Below are 17,690 nucleotides of genomic sequence, written 5' to 3'. Positions count from 1 at the left end.
TACCATGGACACTTAACATAAAGGCCTTTTTAAAGCTTATTAAGAACACAGAATTAGCCAAAGACTTTTGCTTTTTATTATTTCTATGGATTATATGAACACTTCTCTTCCAAACTTTATTCTAATAGTGACCTAAAACTATAAAAAGAAAACCTGATCCTAAAATAGACTGTCACAGAAGAAAACATTGAAACAAAATGCTATCCAAGTTATTACAGAAATAACTGGAAAACAATGGACAGATAATTCTAGACTTCATGGTTTCCTTAACATCCTTTAATGGGTATTTTCTAGTTCTCTCCTTGTTTTATATAGCTACACTATGCTTTTTAAAGCATAGATTTGCTTGATTTCATATCAAAAAAGTGGACTTATTTCAAAATTAAAAGCTAATACAACATTGGAAAATGCAGAGCTGGAATGTTTGTTAGAATGCTGTTTCCCATAAAAGTCCCAGTGTATGATTAATACTGAAGTTTAAATTAGTCTAAACTCAGGAAACTGACCTTCATAGTATTTTAACATGATGTTTGTCTGTATAAGGTAGCTGCCTTTTTCAAAATCATTTAAAAGTCATTGACTTACAGTCAAATTTCGATCCCAGATCTGTATGCTTCCATTTTGGCAGGCAGCTGCTACAAGGTTTCCATCTCTGCTGTAAGTACAGGTGGTGGGAATAACCTTTTTACCCTGCATTGTCCGGGGCTTAAAAACGCTTTTTTGCTTCTTTGGATTTTCAACTTCCCAGATCCTCACAGTCCTAGAAAGAAAACAGGGAATATCATTTCTAAAACTTTGTTTAAAATAAGGATGGGTCCATAAAGTCTACCTTATCTTTTAAGCGTATTTATTTTTAGAAATACAGAGTACAATAGTCTTCCATTTATAAACACTCAAGGAAAGAAAGCAAACCATTTGAATTTCATCAAGTCAAAAAGCAAATGGAAAATTCTACTTCAAATCTATCAGTTATTCATAGTTCATGCCCTCTAATGCAATGAAGTCCATGCATTTAAAAAAGCATGATGCCTAACAGAGAAAGATCTCATGATCCTGGGGATGAGAAGAAACACAGCGCTGCACCCCTCTGAGATTTTGTCAAGGAACAAGTCACACCAGCGTAGGCCTGGGGCAGTGGCAAAGCAAACAGCTACAGTATTCACAACACAGGGAAAGGAGCACTGCCATGGAGGATGAAGAAAAGCACCAGATACAGAAAAGCTAAGATAAGGCCAAAACCTCTTCCTGGCAGAAACTATGCAAGCTAAGACAGTAAGAACATCTTTAAACTTCTGAAAAACAAAAGTCAATTTAATATTCTATTGCCAGTAAAAATATATTTCAAGACCAAGCTGAAATCAAGGCCTCTTCAGATAGACAAAATCTGAGATCATTTATTGCTATCTAAAATGCAATACAAGATATTTTAAAAGAAACTCTTAGGAGTAAAATAAATAGGATACAAATAGGAACCTGAAGATATCTACACAAAGAAATGCAGAATGTCACAAATGGTAAACTGAATGCAAAGGAGACATTTTTTAACATTTTTTAAATGTTTAAATTTCTTTTAAAACTAAATGGCTATAAAACAAAATAAAAACAATTATGAGGTTATTCAAGTAAAATATATGACAATAACAGCACAAAGGTTGGAAAGGAAGAATAAAAGAGAGACTGATATGTTAAAAACATACTTTATAAATCCTTCCACAATCACACATTTGTACAATACATATATGATAAAATGCATATACGTTAATTCTATTAAAATAGAAAAAGACAGCAAGAATAATGTGATCAACATATAGCAACATATTAGAAATAAATTTAACTTCAGTAATTACAGTAATTGGAGAATGGCCTAAAACTCTGATTAAAAAGGCAAAAAGACACTGGGCCTGGAGAGATGGCTCAGCAGTTAAGAGCGCTTGCTGCTCCTGCACAGAACCCAGGCTGGGTTCCCAGAAAGCTCATCAGGCAGCTCAAAATCAATGTTAAACTCTCTGGCATAACTATAATAATGTCAGATATAGAATTCAAAAGAATCAATTAGAAACTGAAAGGAAATTTTCATAATGATAGCATATTGACCAAGAGACTAACCAATCCTAAGTACCTATGCCCTTGTGTAACAGGGCTTCAAAATGTAAAAGGAAACTGAAAACAAAAGATCAATAGCAAATCCATACTTGCAGATGTACATGTCAAGACTTCATTCTCAGGAACTGATAGAAAAGAAGTAGACTTCTCTGAGTCCCTCCCTAAAATTAAGTAAGTATACAGGGGGGAAGAAAGAAAAAAACTAAAAATTACTACCAACATGAAACTAACAATTATAGAAGAATTCATTAAATAAGTAGATGAATATTCTTTTCAAGTGCATATTGAACATCCATCAAGAGACAAGCTTCTGGGCCATAAAAAGAAGTCTAAATGCATCAAAGTATGAAAGTATCAAAACTATTAAGATTAAATAAGCAACAACAGAAATTAATCTTTTCCCCCAAATTTAGAAAAACAGGAATAATCCATGAATCAAAGAAAGAAATCACAAGGGATTTTACAAAATACATCCAAAAAAATATGAAAATACAACATATCAAAATTCATGTTATTCAGCTAAAGCGAACTTAAGTGTTTGAAATGAAAGCATCACTACAGAGCTTAATGACATCAAAAGGATAATTAGGAATTTGAGGGAACAACTTCACAAAAATAAATTTGACAATAAAATGGACACATTTTCCAGAAATATGTAATCAAAGCTCACTCAAAATACAAGAAATTACTAAATGATTCATATACATAAAATCATAATATTACTAGACTATTCATATATTTACATAATATCTAAAAACCAGAATACAACTTCAACAGTAGCTGGGGTGGTGGCTCATGCCTATAGCCCCAGAACTCAGGAGGTTAAGATAGGAAGAATGATATGGCCAGCCTCGGCTCCATAGTGAGTTCTAGGGTAGTCTGAGCTACAGAGTAAAACCCTGTCGAAAGAAAGAAAGAAAGAAAGAAAGAAAGAAAGAAAGAAAGAAAGAAAGGTAAAAAAAAAAATCCCAGTAGAAAAACTCAACATGACTCTACTGCTGAATACTACCAGATATTAACAAAAGAACTACAAGAGACTGGAGAGTTGGCTTAGAGGTTAAGAGCACTGGCTGCTCTTGCAAAAGACCGGGGTTCAACTCCCAGCACCCAATGGTGGCTAACAGCTGTCCATAACTTCAATTCCAGGGGATCTGACTTCCCACTTCTGCCGGTATTGTACAACACGGAACACAGGTACACTTATTATACATGCAAGTAAAACACTCATACACATAAAATTAAAATTTTTTTAAAGAACTACAGGCTTGGCATGGTGACGCACGCCTTTAATCTCTAATCTTTTTGAGCATTAATATAATACTACAAATGGAAATTTCCATACCTCACCTCCTGCATAAAACTGTTTCACACACAAAATTATTAAAACACTGCATAAAATTACCTTAACTATGTGTAAAAGGTATACACAAAATATAGGTAAATTTTGTGTTTATATATGGGTCACATCCCCAAGACATCTCATGTACATGCAAAAATTGCAAACTCCAAAAAAGTTTAAAACTTTCTGGTCCCAAACATTCTGAATAAAGAATATTCAATCTGTAATAATACCAATGCTTTTCTTTTACAGAAAAGGAAAACTTTCCTAGGAAACAGCTGGAAGGACTTCCCAACTAATTCTACAAGGCTAGCATTACTTTACATGAAAACCAAAGCCACTATAAGAAAAGTACAAAAATTTGCAAGGAACAGACACATAAAAATCCTTAATAAAACACTAGCTAAATTAAACTAGCAATGTATGAATTACGAGCAAAAGGTGAATATATCAAAAATGAACAGAAAAACTTGACAAGACTGAAAAAAATCTATAACATACAATGTCAACAGACCTAAAAAAGAAAGAGTTTATGATCATCTATGTTGATGCACAATAAACATTTGAAGAATTACAACATACATTCATGATTTTAAAAAATTTGATTTGCATTTTCTTAATTATTAAGGATGTTGAAAACTGTTTTGAAATCTTTTATTGAATTTTTGTGTATTTCATATATAACAGCTTAATCATCTTTTACCCCCTTCCCCATAGGTACCCTCCCATAGTTCCCCCCACCAACTGGAATTCAAGCATTCTGTCATTTGTGTTAAGGCCTATCGAGTCAAGTTAGTGTCCCCAGAAATCCCTCTGTGCATGTTCATCCACTCTGGAGTCTAGTCAGCCTATCTAGAGTCCCTCCCTTTAAGATCAGCTCTTCCTCACCCAGCACTAATCAGCTGTCAATAATTCTTCAACTAAGATTGGGGCTTATTTCTGATTTCCACAGTTCTACGCTGGGGTTTTGTCTGCATGAGTTTGAATGGGTCTTGCGCGTGCTGACACTACTACTGTAGGTTCACATGAGCATAATCCCAGAAGCCTATAGGACTCTATTCCCATATGGTCATACACATCCTTCCTGGCTCTTACAATCTTTCTGACCCCTCTTCTGCAATGGTCCCTGAGCCCTGGGTGAGTAGAGTGTAATATAGGATTCCTGTCCAAAGACCCACACTCCACAGACTCTTAATTCTCTATGCTTTGGCCATCTGTGACCTTTTGTATTCCTGGCCCTCTGGTGCATGGGGGCATTGATGAGAATGAATGCACCAATATCTTGCAGGGTGCTGCCTATGTATTCTTCTAACAGTTTCTGTGTTTTAGGCTTCACAATGAGGTCTTTGATCCATTTGGAGTTGACTTTTGTGCAGGTGATACGTATGGGTCTAACTTCATTCTTCTACACATGGAGCTCTGATTTTGCCTGCACCATTTGTTGAAAATACTGTCTTTCTTCCAATGTATGTTCTTGGCACCTTTGTCAAATATCAGGTATTGCATGTACTCTTGTTTGGATATTCTATGTTGTTCCATTGATCTTCGAGTCTGTTTTTGTGCCAATACCACACCGTTTTATGACTATATTTAATCCCAGTCAGAATAGTTAAAATTAAGAGAACAAATGACACCAATGGTGGCATAGATGTGGAGAAAAGGGAACCCTCATCCACTGTTGGTTGGATTTGAAAACTGATGCAACCACTGTGGAAATCAGTAAGGAGAACTCTTAAACTAAAAATAAATCTACCATATGATCCAGTAATACCATTCCTTGGCATATACCCAAAGGACTCATCCTACTACAGATACACTTGCACAGCCATGTTTGTTGCTGCTCTTCTCACAGTAGCTAAGAAATGGTAACAACCTAAATATCCCTCAACTGATGAATGGATAATGAAAATGTGACGTATTTACATAATAGAGTTCTACTCAGTGGTGAAGAAAATCAAAATCATGATATTTTCAAGTAAATGGATGGAACAAGAAACTGTTATACTATGTAAAGTAAAGAAAAATAAGCAGCCTATGTCCTCTCTCATTTGTGGCTCTTAGCTCCAAATCCCTAAATGTGAATATATATCCTGATATAATACCCACAAGAGCCAGGAAAATGTACAGGAACCATGGAGATAAAGGGGAAGAAGAAGGAGCTTGAGAGAGAAAGGTAGGAGATAGGTATTATTAAGGGGGAAAGGGAGGTGCTTTAACTGGGGTTGGAGTAGGGAGGGTTATATAGAGGGAGTGAGGGGAAAGATAAATAATATTTAGGTGGCATGAAAAACCAGAGGGAAATGTACTAGTTCAAAAGTCCTACTGAAAAATACACATGTAAGATCCAAAGTTGTCCACAACATTCAGGCGACTGAAGCAGATGGATTACACAAATCTGAGACCAGCCTGGTTTAACAAGCAAGTTCTAGACCAGCCAGGGTGAAACCCTGTCTTAAACAAACAAAAATGCTGTTTTTCTTCAGGAAAAGGCAAAGCCTCATGGGAGTCCAACACTCAGAATTTTGACCAGAGTCATACTCCTATAAACATCTGGGGAGAGGGCATTGCCACCTTTTCTCTTGAACTCCTACACATCTGTGCTGCAGGAGGCTTTCCAAAGGTAGAAGGAAAGTACTGCAGAAGTACTCAAGTCAGTCATATATATTTACCAGAACAGACATGAAACACATCATTCCTCAGATATTCTGATGACAACAGCAACATAACAAGAAGTCCTTGGCCTCTAACACACCATTTTTAGGCTTGCACAAAAAGGCAGGCAGCATCAAGGCAGATGGAAGGTACCATCAAAGAGAAACAGCACATACTAAATGAGGCCAGAACACTGTTTCAGAAGAACAAAAATCCCATAGACCCAGACCTGAATAAACAGTGTACAGATTAATACATAGTCAGGATTGGAATCGGACTGCATTACCAGATTCCTTATCCAAGGCCAATTCATCTGCCTCCAATGGGTCTCACCCCACTATGAGGCCAGGAACTTCGAACCCAGGAGAAACTAAGGAAACTTTCCAAACCAGTATATCTCAGGTCTCAATATGAAGTTTCCTAACATGGAAGAAAGTTTATTTTGGGGAACAATGAACCAACTTGGTTTTGAATGTAAACCAGATAACATAGCCTTCTTCTTGATGAGAGGCAAAAACACTTTGTTCAGACTTCTACAATTGGTCCTTACTCATAACATGTGTCTGCAAACATCCTGAGAGTTTGTCAGGGTCTTGCTTTCTGAACCAATGACATTACCCCTGAAGACTGTGGATATTATACCTTCACTGAAGTTACCTTTGGAAATAAGGCATGTGTGAGGAAGGCTGGGCATTAAACCCTTTTGTAGGACTGTCATTTACCACACATCAGCTGGTACAAATAAATTAGCTGGTTGCCAAAAGCTACAGCTACAGTATTATATGCAATGCTGGTTCATACCGCTACATTATTATATGTTATCCTGGTTCATATATTATATGCTACCCTCAAATTACTTTCTGGAGGCTTTCTCACATGTTACTGAGTTGCTTAAAAGTAGGTTGTGTATATCCTTTTATGTGGTCTTTTGACCCTTGTATTTTCCAGATATCTCCTATAAAGTACATCTTTTTGTTTTGTTCGTTTGCGGGGGATGGGTTTTTTGTTTGCTTGTTTTTGAGACAGGGTCTCCCCTATAGCCACAGCTGGCCTGGAACTCACTGGTAGACCAGGCTGGCCTCTATCTCACAAGTCTCATAGAGACCTGCCTGCCTCTATGTCCCAAGTGCTGGGATTAAAGGTGTGCATCACTCCGCCCTGTCTATACAGTGCATCTTTGTTTTGACCATAGGTTTTTAGGGATTTGTTGGTTTCGGGGGATGGGGCTTGTTTTGAGACATTTTTCTCTGCAGCACTGACTGTACTGGAACTTGCATTCATCCTTCTGCCTCAGCCTCAAAAGTACTTGGATTATCAGCATGAGCGACTACACCCAGCTGATCCCTTGTTAGTTTTTCTTATGGAAATATATGACATTCTTCTCCCTATGGATACATGGATGGACACATGGAAGTACATAACTTAGTTAAATGTGTATGTTTACCTTATCTTAAAGCCTGTGATTACTTAAAATGACTTAGAAGCTTAAGAGCTTCCTTGAAATTTATACTGCATTCTTTGTATTTTACTTTAATCCAATTTGTAAAAAATATTTATTTTTATTTTATGTGTATGCGTGTATTGCTTGCATGTAGGTAAGTGTACCCGTGTTATACAATTCCCACAGAGGACAGAAGAGGCTATTGGATCCCCAGGAACTGGAGTTAGGGGCAGTTGTTAGCTGCCATGTGGGTGCTGAGATTTGAACTCAGGTCTTCTGCAAGAACAGCCAGTGTTCTTAACTGCAGAGTCATCTCTCCAGCCCCTACTTTAACCCAATTTAAAAGTACAAGGTCTGAGCTGGCTCCAAGTTATGTCCAAACAGAAATGGAACAAAAAAGCATACATGGTGTCCTGTGAAAGCTGAAAACATTTGTTTACACAGTGTTATTGTCTCTTAACTCCAAAAAGAATGGTTATCATTAGAAAAGATATAAATCCCTACCAAGAAAAATACACATAAAATAAATATATAAGTGCATTTGTATAGCTGACGACTATATAACAAAAAACACAGTGCAGGCAAAAGAAACTTCCCTTTGAGTCGTTGGTCAGGATAGTCCAAGAAACTCCAAAAATAACATGGGCTATTGCTACAGCCTTTGATTGCCTCCAAGAACTTGAAGATAAGACCCTACTGCAGAATAAAGGCCACACTTCCGACACAGAATTTGGAGCACTGACCTGGAAGCCTCCCCCCTGAAGACTAGCTCTCATGGTATCAGAGGATACTATACAAGCTGCCAAGGCAGAAAACCAAACAGTGGTCCTACTCAGCTGTAAAGCCTAATAAACAACAATGACTGGACCAGCAAACTATCAAAATTGGTACAATAGTGAAATTTTTATCTTGGCAAAATCAACAGCTGTCAAATTGGACTTACGGCCCACTCAATGAGAAGGAACTTGTGTGTAGTACTGTAACATAGTTAATTACACACAGCTGGAGAGATCATAGATCCAAGAGAAAAACCTACTTTTGCCACATCTCTTGACCATGTAATTTCTTACTTTATTCTAAATATGCATTCTCATATTTACAGATAAGTGTACCTTTCACCCCTCATCAAAGAAGCTTCTCTTTGCAAGTAATGGAGACTATTATATAAAACACAGAGAATAAGTGTCTATGAGATGCTTAACCTTAAGTGACATATCTTCAATGCAACTTCTACACATAGGATAAATGCATCACTGAGCTCTCACCAGAGAAGTTTACTTATACAGCAGATGGTGATTAACACAGAAACCCACAATTGGCCAATGTGCAGAGATCAAGCAGTCGCAGAGTGCCTATCCCCAAATAGGACACCTATTTTAAAGCTCTGCCTCCCAAGGCTCAAGGATTATAGCAGAAGAGAGGGCAGAAAGATTGTAAGAGGCAGAGATGGTAGAGGACCACAAGGAAACAGTTTTCCAGACAGCTGATCAGTTACTCATATGAACTCACAGCAACAGTGACAGCATGCACAAGTCCTATGCAAGCTCAAATCAAACAAAATCCCAGCATAGACATGGGGTAACACATTAGAAATCCCAACCAAACCTAAGGTACTTTTGGTAACTAATCGATGCTGGGAGGGGAAATGACAGTCTCTTACAGGGAATGGAACTCTTGGTAGGTTAACCAGGCTCCAGTGGATAGACCCACACTGAAGAACATTTGGGGACACAAATCAGACTCTAAAGGTCATATTATATATTAGAGTACATTAAATTGGACAGAGAGTAATAAGGGGAGATTCAGACGGGGAGGGGTTCTAAATAAAAATCTAACTATAATGCATGAAAATCACAAAAAATTCAATAAAAAACATAATATTTTTAGAAAATGCTTAAGCCTTACCCAGGAAGACAGCAAAATATCCTAAACCTAACAGAGAACAACTACAGAAAGCCTACAGTAATACACTTAATGGAGAAGAGCTGGACACTTCCCCCATGCTTGAAAACAAAGCAATGGCATCAGCTCTCATCTATGCTACATACTACAGTTGCCAGCAAATGTAGAAAGGCAACTGAAAGGTTTATAGGATAGAAAAGAAAACTAAAGCTGTTTTTATAAAGAAACTGTGGTTCTATATAGATTACTGTCTATACAGAATAGTTCCTCAAAATAAGACAAAAATGCTTCGAGAATAAGTGAGTTTAGCAAGATTATAAGACACAAAGTTGGTAATTAAATCAACTTTATTTCTATTGATTCAGGACAAACAATTGAATATTGAAATCACGAAAATAAAATCATCCATAGTAGCCTGAATAATCGTGAAATTTGTGAATTTGTAAATGAAAATATATAAACCATTTCTGAGAGAAACAAAAAGCAATCTACACAAACAAGACATACTGTATTTGTGGTTAGAAAAGTCAGTATTACTAAGATATCTATTCTCCTGCAATTGACCTTTAGATTTTATGTAATCACCATCAAATTGAAGAAGGATTTTAGGGGCTAGGAATTTGATAAGCTGATTCGAAGACAAGTGAAAATACAAACAATGTGGGAATATCTCAACAGTTTTGAAAAATACAAAATTAATGGACTCACTTTACCCAGATTACACAAGCAATACACATATAAGCATCTATTCCTCTTAAAACAATCTCTTTAAGAAAAATAATTACTCACTCTTTTTAAATCTTTGAATTCCATCAGGGTGGTGTCATACCATGAGTGTCACACAAATAAATGAAATTATTTCACTAGGCATTTTGAGGGAAAATTCACATACCATGAAATGCAACGGATTTTTAAAACATAAAGATTTCAAATAGCATTTTCTCGATGGCTGTTAAACGTGGAAATGACTTTTACAATGTGGACATGCTCTGGACAAATGACTTTTACCTAACCTTGCAACCAAAAAGTTAATCTTATGTTTTTAGATCACTGAACACTATCTTAGCTTGCTTACAATACAAAACAAGCTTACTAGGTCTTGGGCTTCTCTTGTAACCTAAACATACAGCTTTAATCCCTCATAACCATTCCTTGCCCTACCCAGAACAGAGTGAGAGACAGAGACAGAGACAGAGAGAGAATAAGTATATCAAGCATTGCAAACAACAGATATTTGTTGAAAACAACAAATTATCCCATTGTGTTGCAAACAATAGGTGGGATTACATTAATAGCATCTGTTTGTACTTATGTGTGGTGCTGTTCTAGGTCAGTACCTGTCAGAAAGGGCAAAATCCTTCTCTGATAAGATTAAGGATCCCCTTTTCCTTCTCCATATCATGCTGGATATACTATTTCTATAAAAGGGAGGAAGGCCTTTGTTCAGGAAAGCACAGTTCTAGGAAAAATCTGAAGGAACAGGTTCTCAAACCAGTTCTGGTCCCATTCTTGGTTAAAATGAATGCTAAGAATCAGAATTTGATTTGTTCCAAATGAGGGAATTTTGTTTGCATTTTAAGCAACCTCTGCACATCTTGGTGGTTTGAATGAGAATATTCACATAGGCTTCAGGTGTTTGAACACTTGATCTCCATTGATGACAGTTTGGGGAAGGTCATGGAACCCTTAGGAGGTGTGGCCATGCTAGAGAAAGCAAGTTGTTGGGGGCAGGCTTTGAGAATATATAGCCATATCCCATTTCCAGTCCCCCACTTCCTGCACATGCATGAAGATGGGAGGTCTCAGTTTTCTACTCCAACTGTCTCCTGCCATCCCTCCTCTGTCATAATGAACTCTTATCCCTCTGGAACCATAAACCCAGCAAAATCTTCCTTCTACAAGTTGCCTTGGTCATGATGTTTTATCACAGCAACAGGTATTCATACTCTTGCCAATCCTCAACAACTGCTTAACACTATCAAAACTCAGTTATCAAGAGTTGTCAAGCCCAGTGTCAGACCTTACCTTAAAGATTAGACTGGCTGAAAATGGTGGCATACACCTGTAATCCCAGCACTTGGAAGACTAAGGTATAAGACTGCAAGTTTGAGACCAGCCTGGGCTATGTAGCAAGGCTCTGCTTCAAAAAAAAAAAAAAGGGAGGGGGCAGTTCTGGGGTCAAATTTTAGAAAGTACTGACACCCAAAATGTAAGCTCAAACAAAGACTTGGAAATGTTCACAGGAAAAACAGAAAGGCACAATGGGACTCCAGGATTTAAGATAATCTGACAAGAGGAGCAAAGAGAACTTGCTCAGTATTATAAGGCATCTGGGCAGTGAGAAGTCATCAGGATTGTGATATAAATGCTAGCTGCATTCTCCAAAATTCATTCTTTCTTATTCTGTTACAGTCTAATTTCCCAGACTTACTTGCAGCTATATTTTGACCATTGGGGTATAAATGAGAATACAGGACTTAAAGAAAGTCTCTAGAAGGTTAGAGTTCCTTTTCCACATTCTTCTTTCTGCTACCAGTAATCTGAATATGATAACTGAGCACTTGCATTACAGCTTTAATTTACAGTTCCAAAATAACAAGTGATACAGAGCATCACTTCACATACCATTTCCCTTCTTGAGTGAAGTATCTATTCAAATGTTTGCCCATTTTTAGTATTGAGTGGTTCTTTTCTTACTAAATTTTGATAGTTCTTTCTCCTCAGATATAAGTTTTGAGGTTTTTATTATTATTGGTTAGTTGCTTGCTTTTTATAAAGGCTGAGGGATGGGCAAACTCAGAACCTTGCACATGACAGCAAACACACTAACTCTGAGTTATATCTCCAGCCATGGATACAAGTTCTTAATGAGATATATATGTGACAAGTGGCAAATATTTTCCAAATCCATACTTGCATTTTTGTTTTCTAAAAGTCTTTCAAATAGCAGATTAAAAAAGAAATTTTGAGACAGGGTCTCATATACCACAGATGACCTCAAACTTCTGAGTCTCCTGTCTCTACATCCTGTTTGCTAGGATTACAAGTATATGCCACCATGCCTAGTTTATGTGGTGTTGGAGCTCAAACCCAGAACTCTGTCATGATAGGGTAGCCCTCTACCAACTGAATTACATCCCCAACCTTAAATTTTCATTCAGTCTAATTTATCAGTGTTCTGGGGTCACAGCTCTAACAAATTCTTGCCTAACAAAAGATCAAAGAAAAACCCATGATTGTCTTCTGTAAGTTTTATGCTTTTAAATTTTATGACTAGATCTATAATCTATCTGAATTGGTTTTATACATAGTCCAAGGTATGAGTCAATATTGATTTTTTTCTTGCATATGGCTCCTCATTGTTCCAGCATTATATTATTTGCATTTGAGCATTATAAAGCCTTCCCTTTATTGAATATATTTGGCATTGTTTATTTATTCTTTATCTCTGTTAACTGTTTCCCAACAATTGCAAAATGGAAAATGCATATGTTTCTACCCTCAGCTCTGCAACAGTAGGAATAAATTATGAGAGTAATTTTCTTTTTTATAACTAAACATCTCCAATGTCAGATGGTACTTTAGAATTATGATATGAAAGGCCCCACACAAGCATAAAGTATCATTATCTGGCTTGTTTAAAGTTCGTCATCCTAAAACCGGGATAATAATACCAACTGAGGGACTATGAAGACTAAATGAGATTAAGGATATAAACATATCTAGGATATTTGGAACACAGTAGGAACTCAATAAATACTAGTTCCTTTCTGCTCTTCTGCTTAAATCATCAATAAAAATCAGTGCTAATAAATCTAACAACTAAGTATTTCCATTTATTTTGGCAGTTTATTAATAGGTAAGGCTAGTTATCAAAATAATGAGAAAGGGAGAAAAAGTAATGTACCTATCATATAGATGTATGAAAGACAAATTTATGCAGCATTTGATAGTAACTAATTACACTATGGTTTTATGGCTCTGATTCTCTGAATTTATGCCTAAAAAATAGATGCTAAAGTGGTAGGCCATTAGGTATCTGTCAAAACATTTTATGCTGAAGAACATGTATTTTGAAACTTGGAGTGAGATCTGGTCTTGTAAAATTAAAACTGTGTTTCATAAAAAAAAAAGATTTAAAAATAGAAGGATCTGCCTGGGCTTTCTGGACATAAAATGAAAATATCCAGAAGACAAGAAAAAGACACAGGTGGGGTCATTACATTGCCCCAGGCACAAATGCTTTCTGTCTTAGAATTTTGAATTCTTTCCAGATACAAGTTCTAAACTTTCTGGCATCTGGTGCATAAATGTATCACAGCATTTGGCAGAAGTCGAGGGAAGCATTAATTTTGTAAGGAAATCACTTAAGAGATCTTGGTTTAATTTTTCTCAAAAGACTACACAAGCAACTTGAGTGATAAAAGAGTCTGAAACTTGCTGGCTCTTTGGCAGAACAAAGCCAACAAGAAAGGCCTTCTTTACAAAAATGGCTAAACAGTGAGGTATTGAAGTTCCACAGAAATGGGGGAAAAGGTCTACATCTTATGTAAACCCACATAATCTTCACAAATACACCCTTGACATAAAATTCATATGCATATGCTTATTTACTACAGTTAGAGGACCACCACATCGTCCTGAGAAGTTAACATTACTGTTCTACACCTACCCTTACTGAAGCTGTATGAACCTGGAGCAAGCTCTGAGTATTTATTCTATTAAAGGGCTTGATAAATTTAAACGTTTTATGAAATCTAGAGTTACACATAGGAGTTAATGCTACAGTAAATAACCTTACATTTATGGGCAATTGGTTTTCAATGAAAACATCAATACCAGTCAACAGAAAAAGAAAAGACTTTTCACAAATGATGCTAAGACAACTGGCTACTCATATTTGTAAAACAGGTACAAATTTGGACCTTTGCTACACAGCACATAAAAAGTAGCTCAAAAATAACATAGACTACAATATAAATGTCTTTTTTAAAAACATGAGGGGTTGGAGAGATGGCTTAGCAGATAAGAATACTGGTTGTTCTTACAGGAAACCGGGTTTGAATCCTGGCACCCACATGACAGGGGATCCAACAGCCTCTTCTGTCCTCCGCGGGCATTGCATGACATGGGTGCACTTAACCTACATGCAGGCAATACATGCATATATACACAAAATAAAGGTAATAAATAAAATACTTTTAAAAACATGAGTAAATCTTCATGATCTTAGATTAGGCAATGAGTTCTTAGATACAACACAAAAAGTAAAAATGATTTGACAAAAAGAAAAGGGCTTAAGTCAGACTTTATTTAAAATTTAGGATATTCAGAAAATATCATCAAGAAAATACAAAGGCACCAGGTATGGCAGTGCATGCCTTTAATCCCAGCACTCAGGAAGCTCAGATAGACAAATGGATCTCTGTGAGTTTGAGATCAGCCTGGTCTACACAAGGAGTTCAAGCCAGCCAGGCTACACAAAGAGGCCCTGTCTCAGAGAGAGGGGGAAGGAGAGGGGAGAAAGGAGAGGGGGAAGAAGGTGACAGGAACTAGGTAGATGGCTGTCAATAAAGCGCTTGCCATGCAAGTTGAGGACCTAAGTTCATATCCCTGGCACCCACATAAGAAGCTGGGAGCAGCAGCACACATGTGAAACCCCAGCACTGAGAGGGCAGAGACATGCAGATCCCTGTAGCTTACTGGCCAAACAGCCAAGTCAAATCAATGAACTCCTGGTTCAATAAGAGACCCTGCCTCAAATTTTTAAAAAATATTAATCAAGTAGAGAACAACTGAGAAACACACCCATTGACATCTGGCTTCTACATGTGCACACATACACACTAACATGAACTTTACATAGATGACACACAGGTACAAAAATGAAGAAGTAAATAAAAGGCAAGCTACAGACTTGGGGCATTTGTGAATCACGTATCAGATAAGGCTAAAATCAGTAAGACAGACAATATGAGGTGCTGGTTAGGAAGCAGAGAAACAACCTCACGTGTTAATAATAGAAATATATAATAAGGTGGCTACTTTGGAAAACAGTCTGACAGCTTTGTAAAATTCTACACTTTGTGGGGCTGGAGAGATGGCACAGCAGTTAAGAGCACTGACTGCCCTTTCAGAGGACCCAGGTTCGATACCCAGCTCCCACAAGGGGCTAACAACCATTCAAAATTCCAGTTCCGGGGATCCAAAGCTTTCTTCTAACCTCCATGGGCACTGCAGGACACGGGTGCACTTACACAATACAGGCAATACACTCATACATATTAAATTTAAAATTTCTACAGTTTGTAACCTAAAACTGTTCTGTATTTATCACTTCTAATAGTTTTTTTTAAATTGGAGTCTTTAAGAGTTTCTATATAGAAGATCAACAGCAAACTGAGACAATTTCATTTTCTTTTCTATTTGGATGCCATTTATTTCTTTTTCTGATTATTCTGGCTACAGTTTGGGGGATTATGTTAAATAGAAGTGGTAAAGTGGGCATCCCTGTTTTACTTATGATCTTGTAGGAAAAAAGTTCAGCTGTTTACCACTGAGCATCATGTTAGTTGCAGGCCTATCATATATGGCCTTTATTGTGTTCCGGTACATTCCTTCTATATAATTTTATTGAATATGTTGTCACAAATGAATTTTGAATTTTAAGAAAACATTTTTATACATCTATTAAGATAATCATGTCCTCCATTCTATTAATATGCTACATATAATTTATCTTTTTGCATTATGTTGAACCATCCTTGCATCCCTAGGATAAATCCCATCTGATCACAGTGAACTGTTTACTACGTTCTTGATCCGATTTGCTTGTGTACTTTGAGGAGCAGCTTATCCGTGTTCATTAGCTGCTTCTCACTTGGCTCTAGTCTGGCCCTGTGAGTCCAGAAGAGTTTCAGAAGGACTGGTATTAGCTCTTCTTTAAATGTTTGGAAGAATTCAGCAATCTGATTCTGGGCTTTTCTTTGATAGGAGTTTGTTTTTTGGGTTTTTTGTTTGTTTTGTTTTTACTTATTCAGTCCTAATTTGTCACTCATCTGTTCAGCTTTTTCTTTCCCCCTGTCTTTTTGAAACAGAGTCTTCTTTCTGTAGCCCCAGCTGGCCTGGAACTCACTATGCAAACCAGGGTGGCCTTCAACTCACAGAGATCTGCCTGCCTCTGCCTCCCAAGCACTGGAATTTATTAAAGGCGTGTGCCACCAAGTCTAGCCAGCTTTTTTTTTTTTTAACTTAACAACAATCTATATGAAAAAACTTTCAGAAAATAATCCCATTTACAATTGCATAAAAAATTAGAAAGAAAAACCCTTAGGAGTTAAATTTACCAGATGTGAAAAATCTATATCCTGAAAATCATGAAACACTGGTGGAAGAAACTGAAGACACAGTTAAAGGAAGACACCCTATGTTCATAACTGAAAATATAAAGTTGTTGGGGAGGTAAATGAGCAAACTACAGTGGGAAATATGTATGAAAAGTCTTTATGAAGCCCATTATTCTGTAAACTAAAACAACTTTAATCTTCAAAAAAGGAAGTTTTAAATGTGCATATCATCCAAAATAATCTGTAGATTTATTGCAATCCAGAACAAAATGTCTTTTTCACAAAAATAGTGCAAATAATCCTAAAATTCAAAGCAGAGCCAAAATTAAGATCCTAAACAGTCACACACACAATTGAGCAAAAAGAACCAAGAGGTAGGAATCACATCATACTCCCAGATTTCAAAATGTCTTTAAAGCTATGACAATCAAAACACTGTGGTAGGGACATAAAAACAGACATAGCAACTGGTGGGACAGGTTAGAAAGCTCAAAAGAGTTAATTAATGTTTGACAAACATGTCAGGAATGCAAAATGGAAAGAGGACAGTTTCTTCAATACATAGCATTAAAGAAACAATACACATGTGGTAAAAGAATAAAGACTAGACCCTTATTTCACACCATTAAATAAACCAACTCAAAATGGGTTACATAAGTCATGAAACTATAAAACTAGTAGAAAAAAAAAAGAGAAACAGCTTTTTGACACTGGTGAGGGTAAAACTTGTTTTTGTTTCTTTTATTTTTTATTTTATGTGTATGAGTATATTGCCTGGATGTACGTGAGTGCACCCGTGTCATGCAATGCCACAGAGGTCAGAAGAGGACGTCGGATTCCCCTGGAACTGGAGTTAAGGACGGATTGTAGCCACCACATGGGTGCTGGGAATCAAACCTAGGTCCTC

The 17,690-nt window shown here is 36.8% G+C and overlaps 1 protein-coding gene and 1 pseudogene across 4 annotated transcripts in view; one reads left to right on the top strand and one right to left on the bottom strand.

Moving 5' to 3' along the window:
* Positions 1-17,690, bottom strand: part of Wdr70 (WD repeat domain 70) — a 299,169-nt gene that overhangs the window by 117,609 nt on the left and 163,870 nt on the right. For all 4 annotated transcript variants that reach the window (XM_008842080.3, XM_029567785.1, XM_029567787.1 and 1 more), the window contains one exon: positions 586-760. In XM_008842080.3, coding sequence (XP_008840302.1) covers positions 586-760 — 175 coding nt within the window. The remainder of the gene's footprint in view (positions 1-585; positions 761-17,690) is intronic.
* LOC103741324 lies at positions 6,151-6,518 on the top strand (annotated as a pseudogene).

The sequence above is a fragment of the Nannospalax galili genome, unplaced genomic scaffold (assembly GCF_000622305.1).
Source record: "Nannospalax galili isolate Female #2095 unplaced genomic scaffold, S.galili_v1.0 scaffold139, whole genome shotgun sequence".
Classification (NCBI taxonomy): Eukaryota; Metazoa; Chordata; class Mammalia; order Rodentia; family Spalacidae; genus Nannospalax; species Nannospalax galili.
The sequence above is the reverse complement of the archived record's forward strand: the minus strand, read 5'-3'. Positions and strand labels throughout refer to the sequence as shown.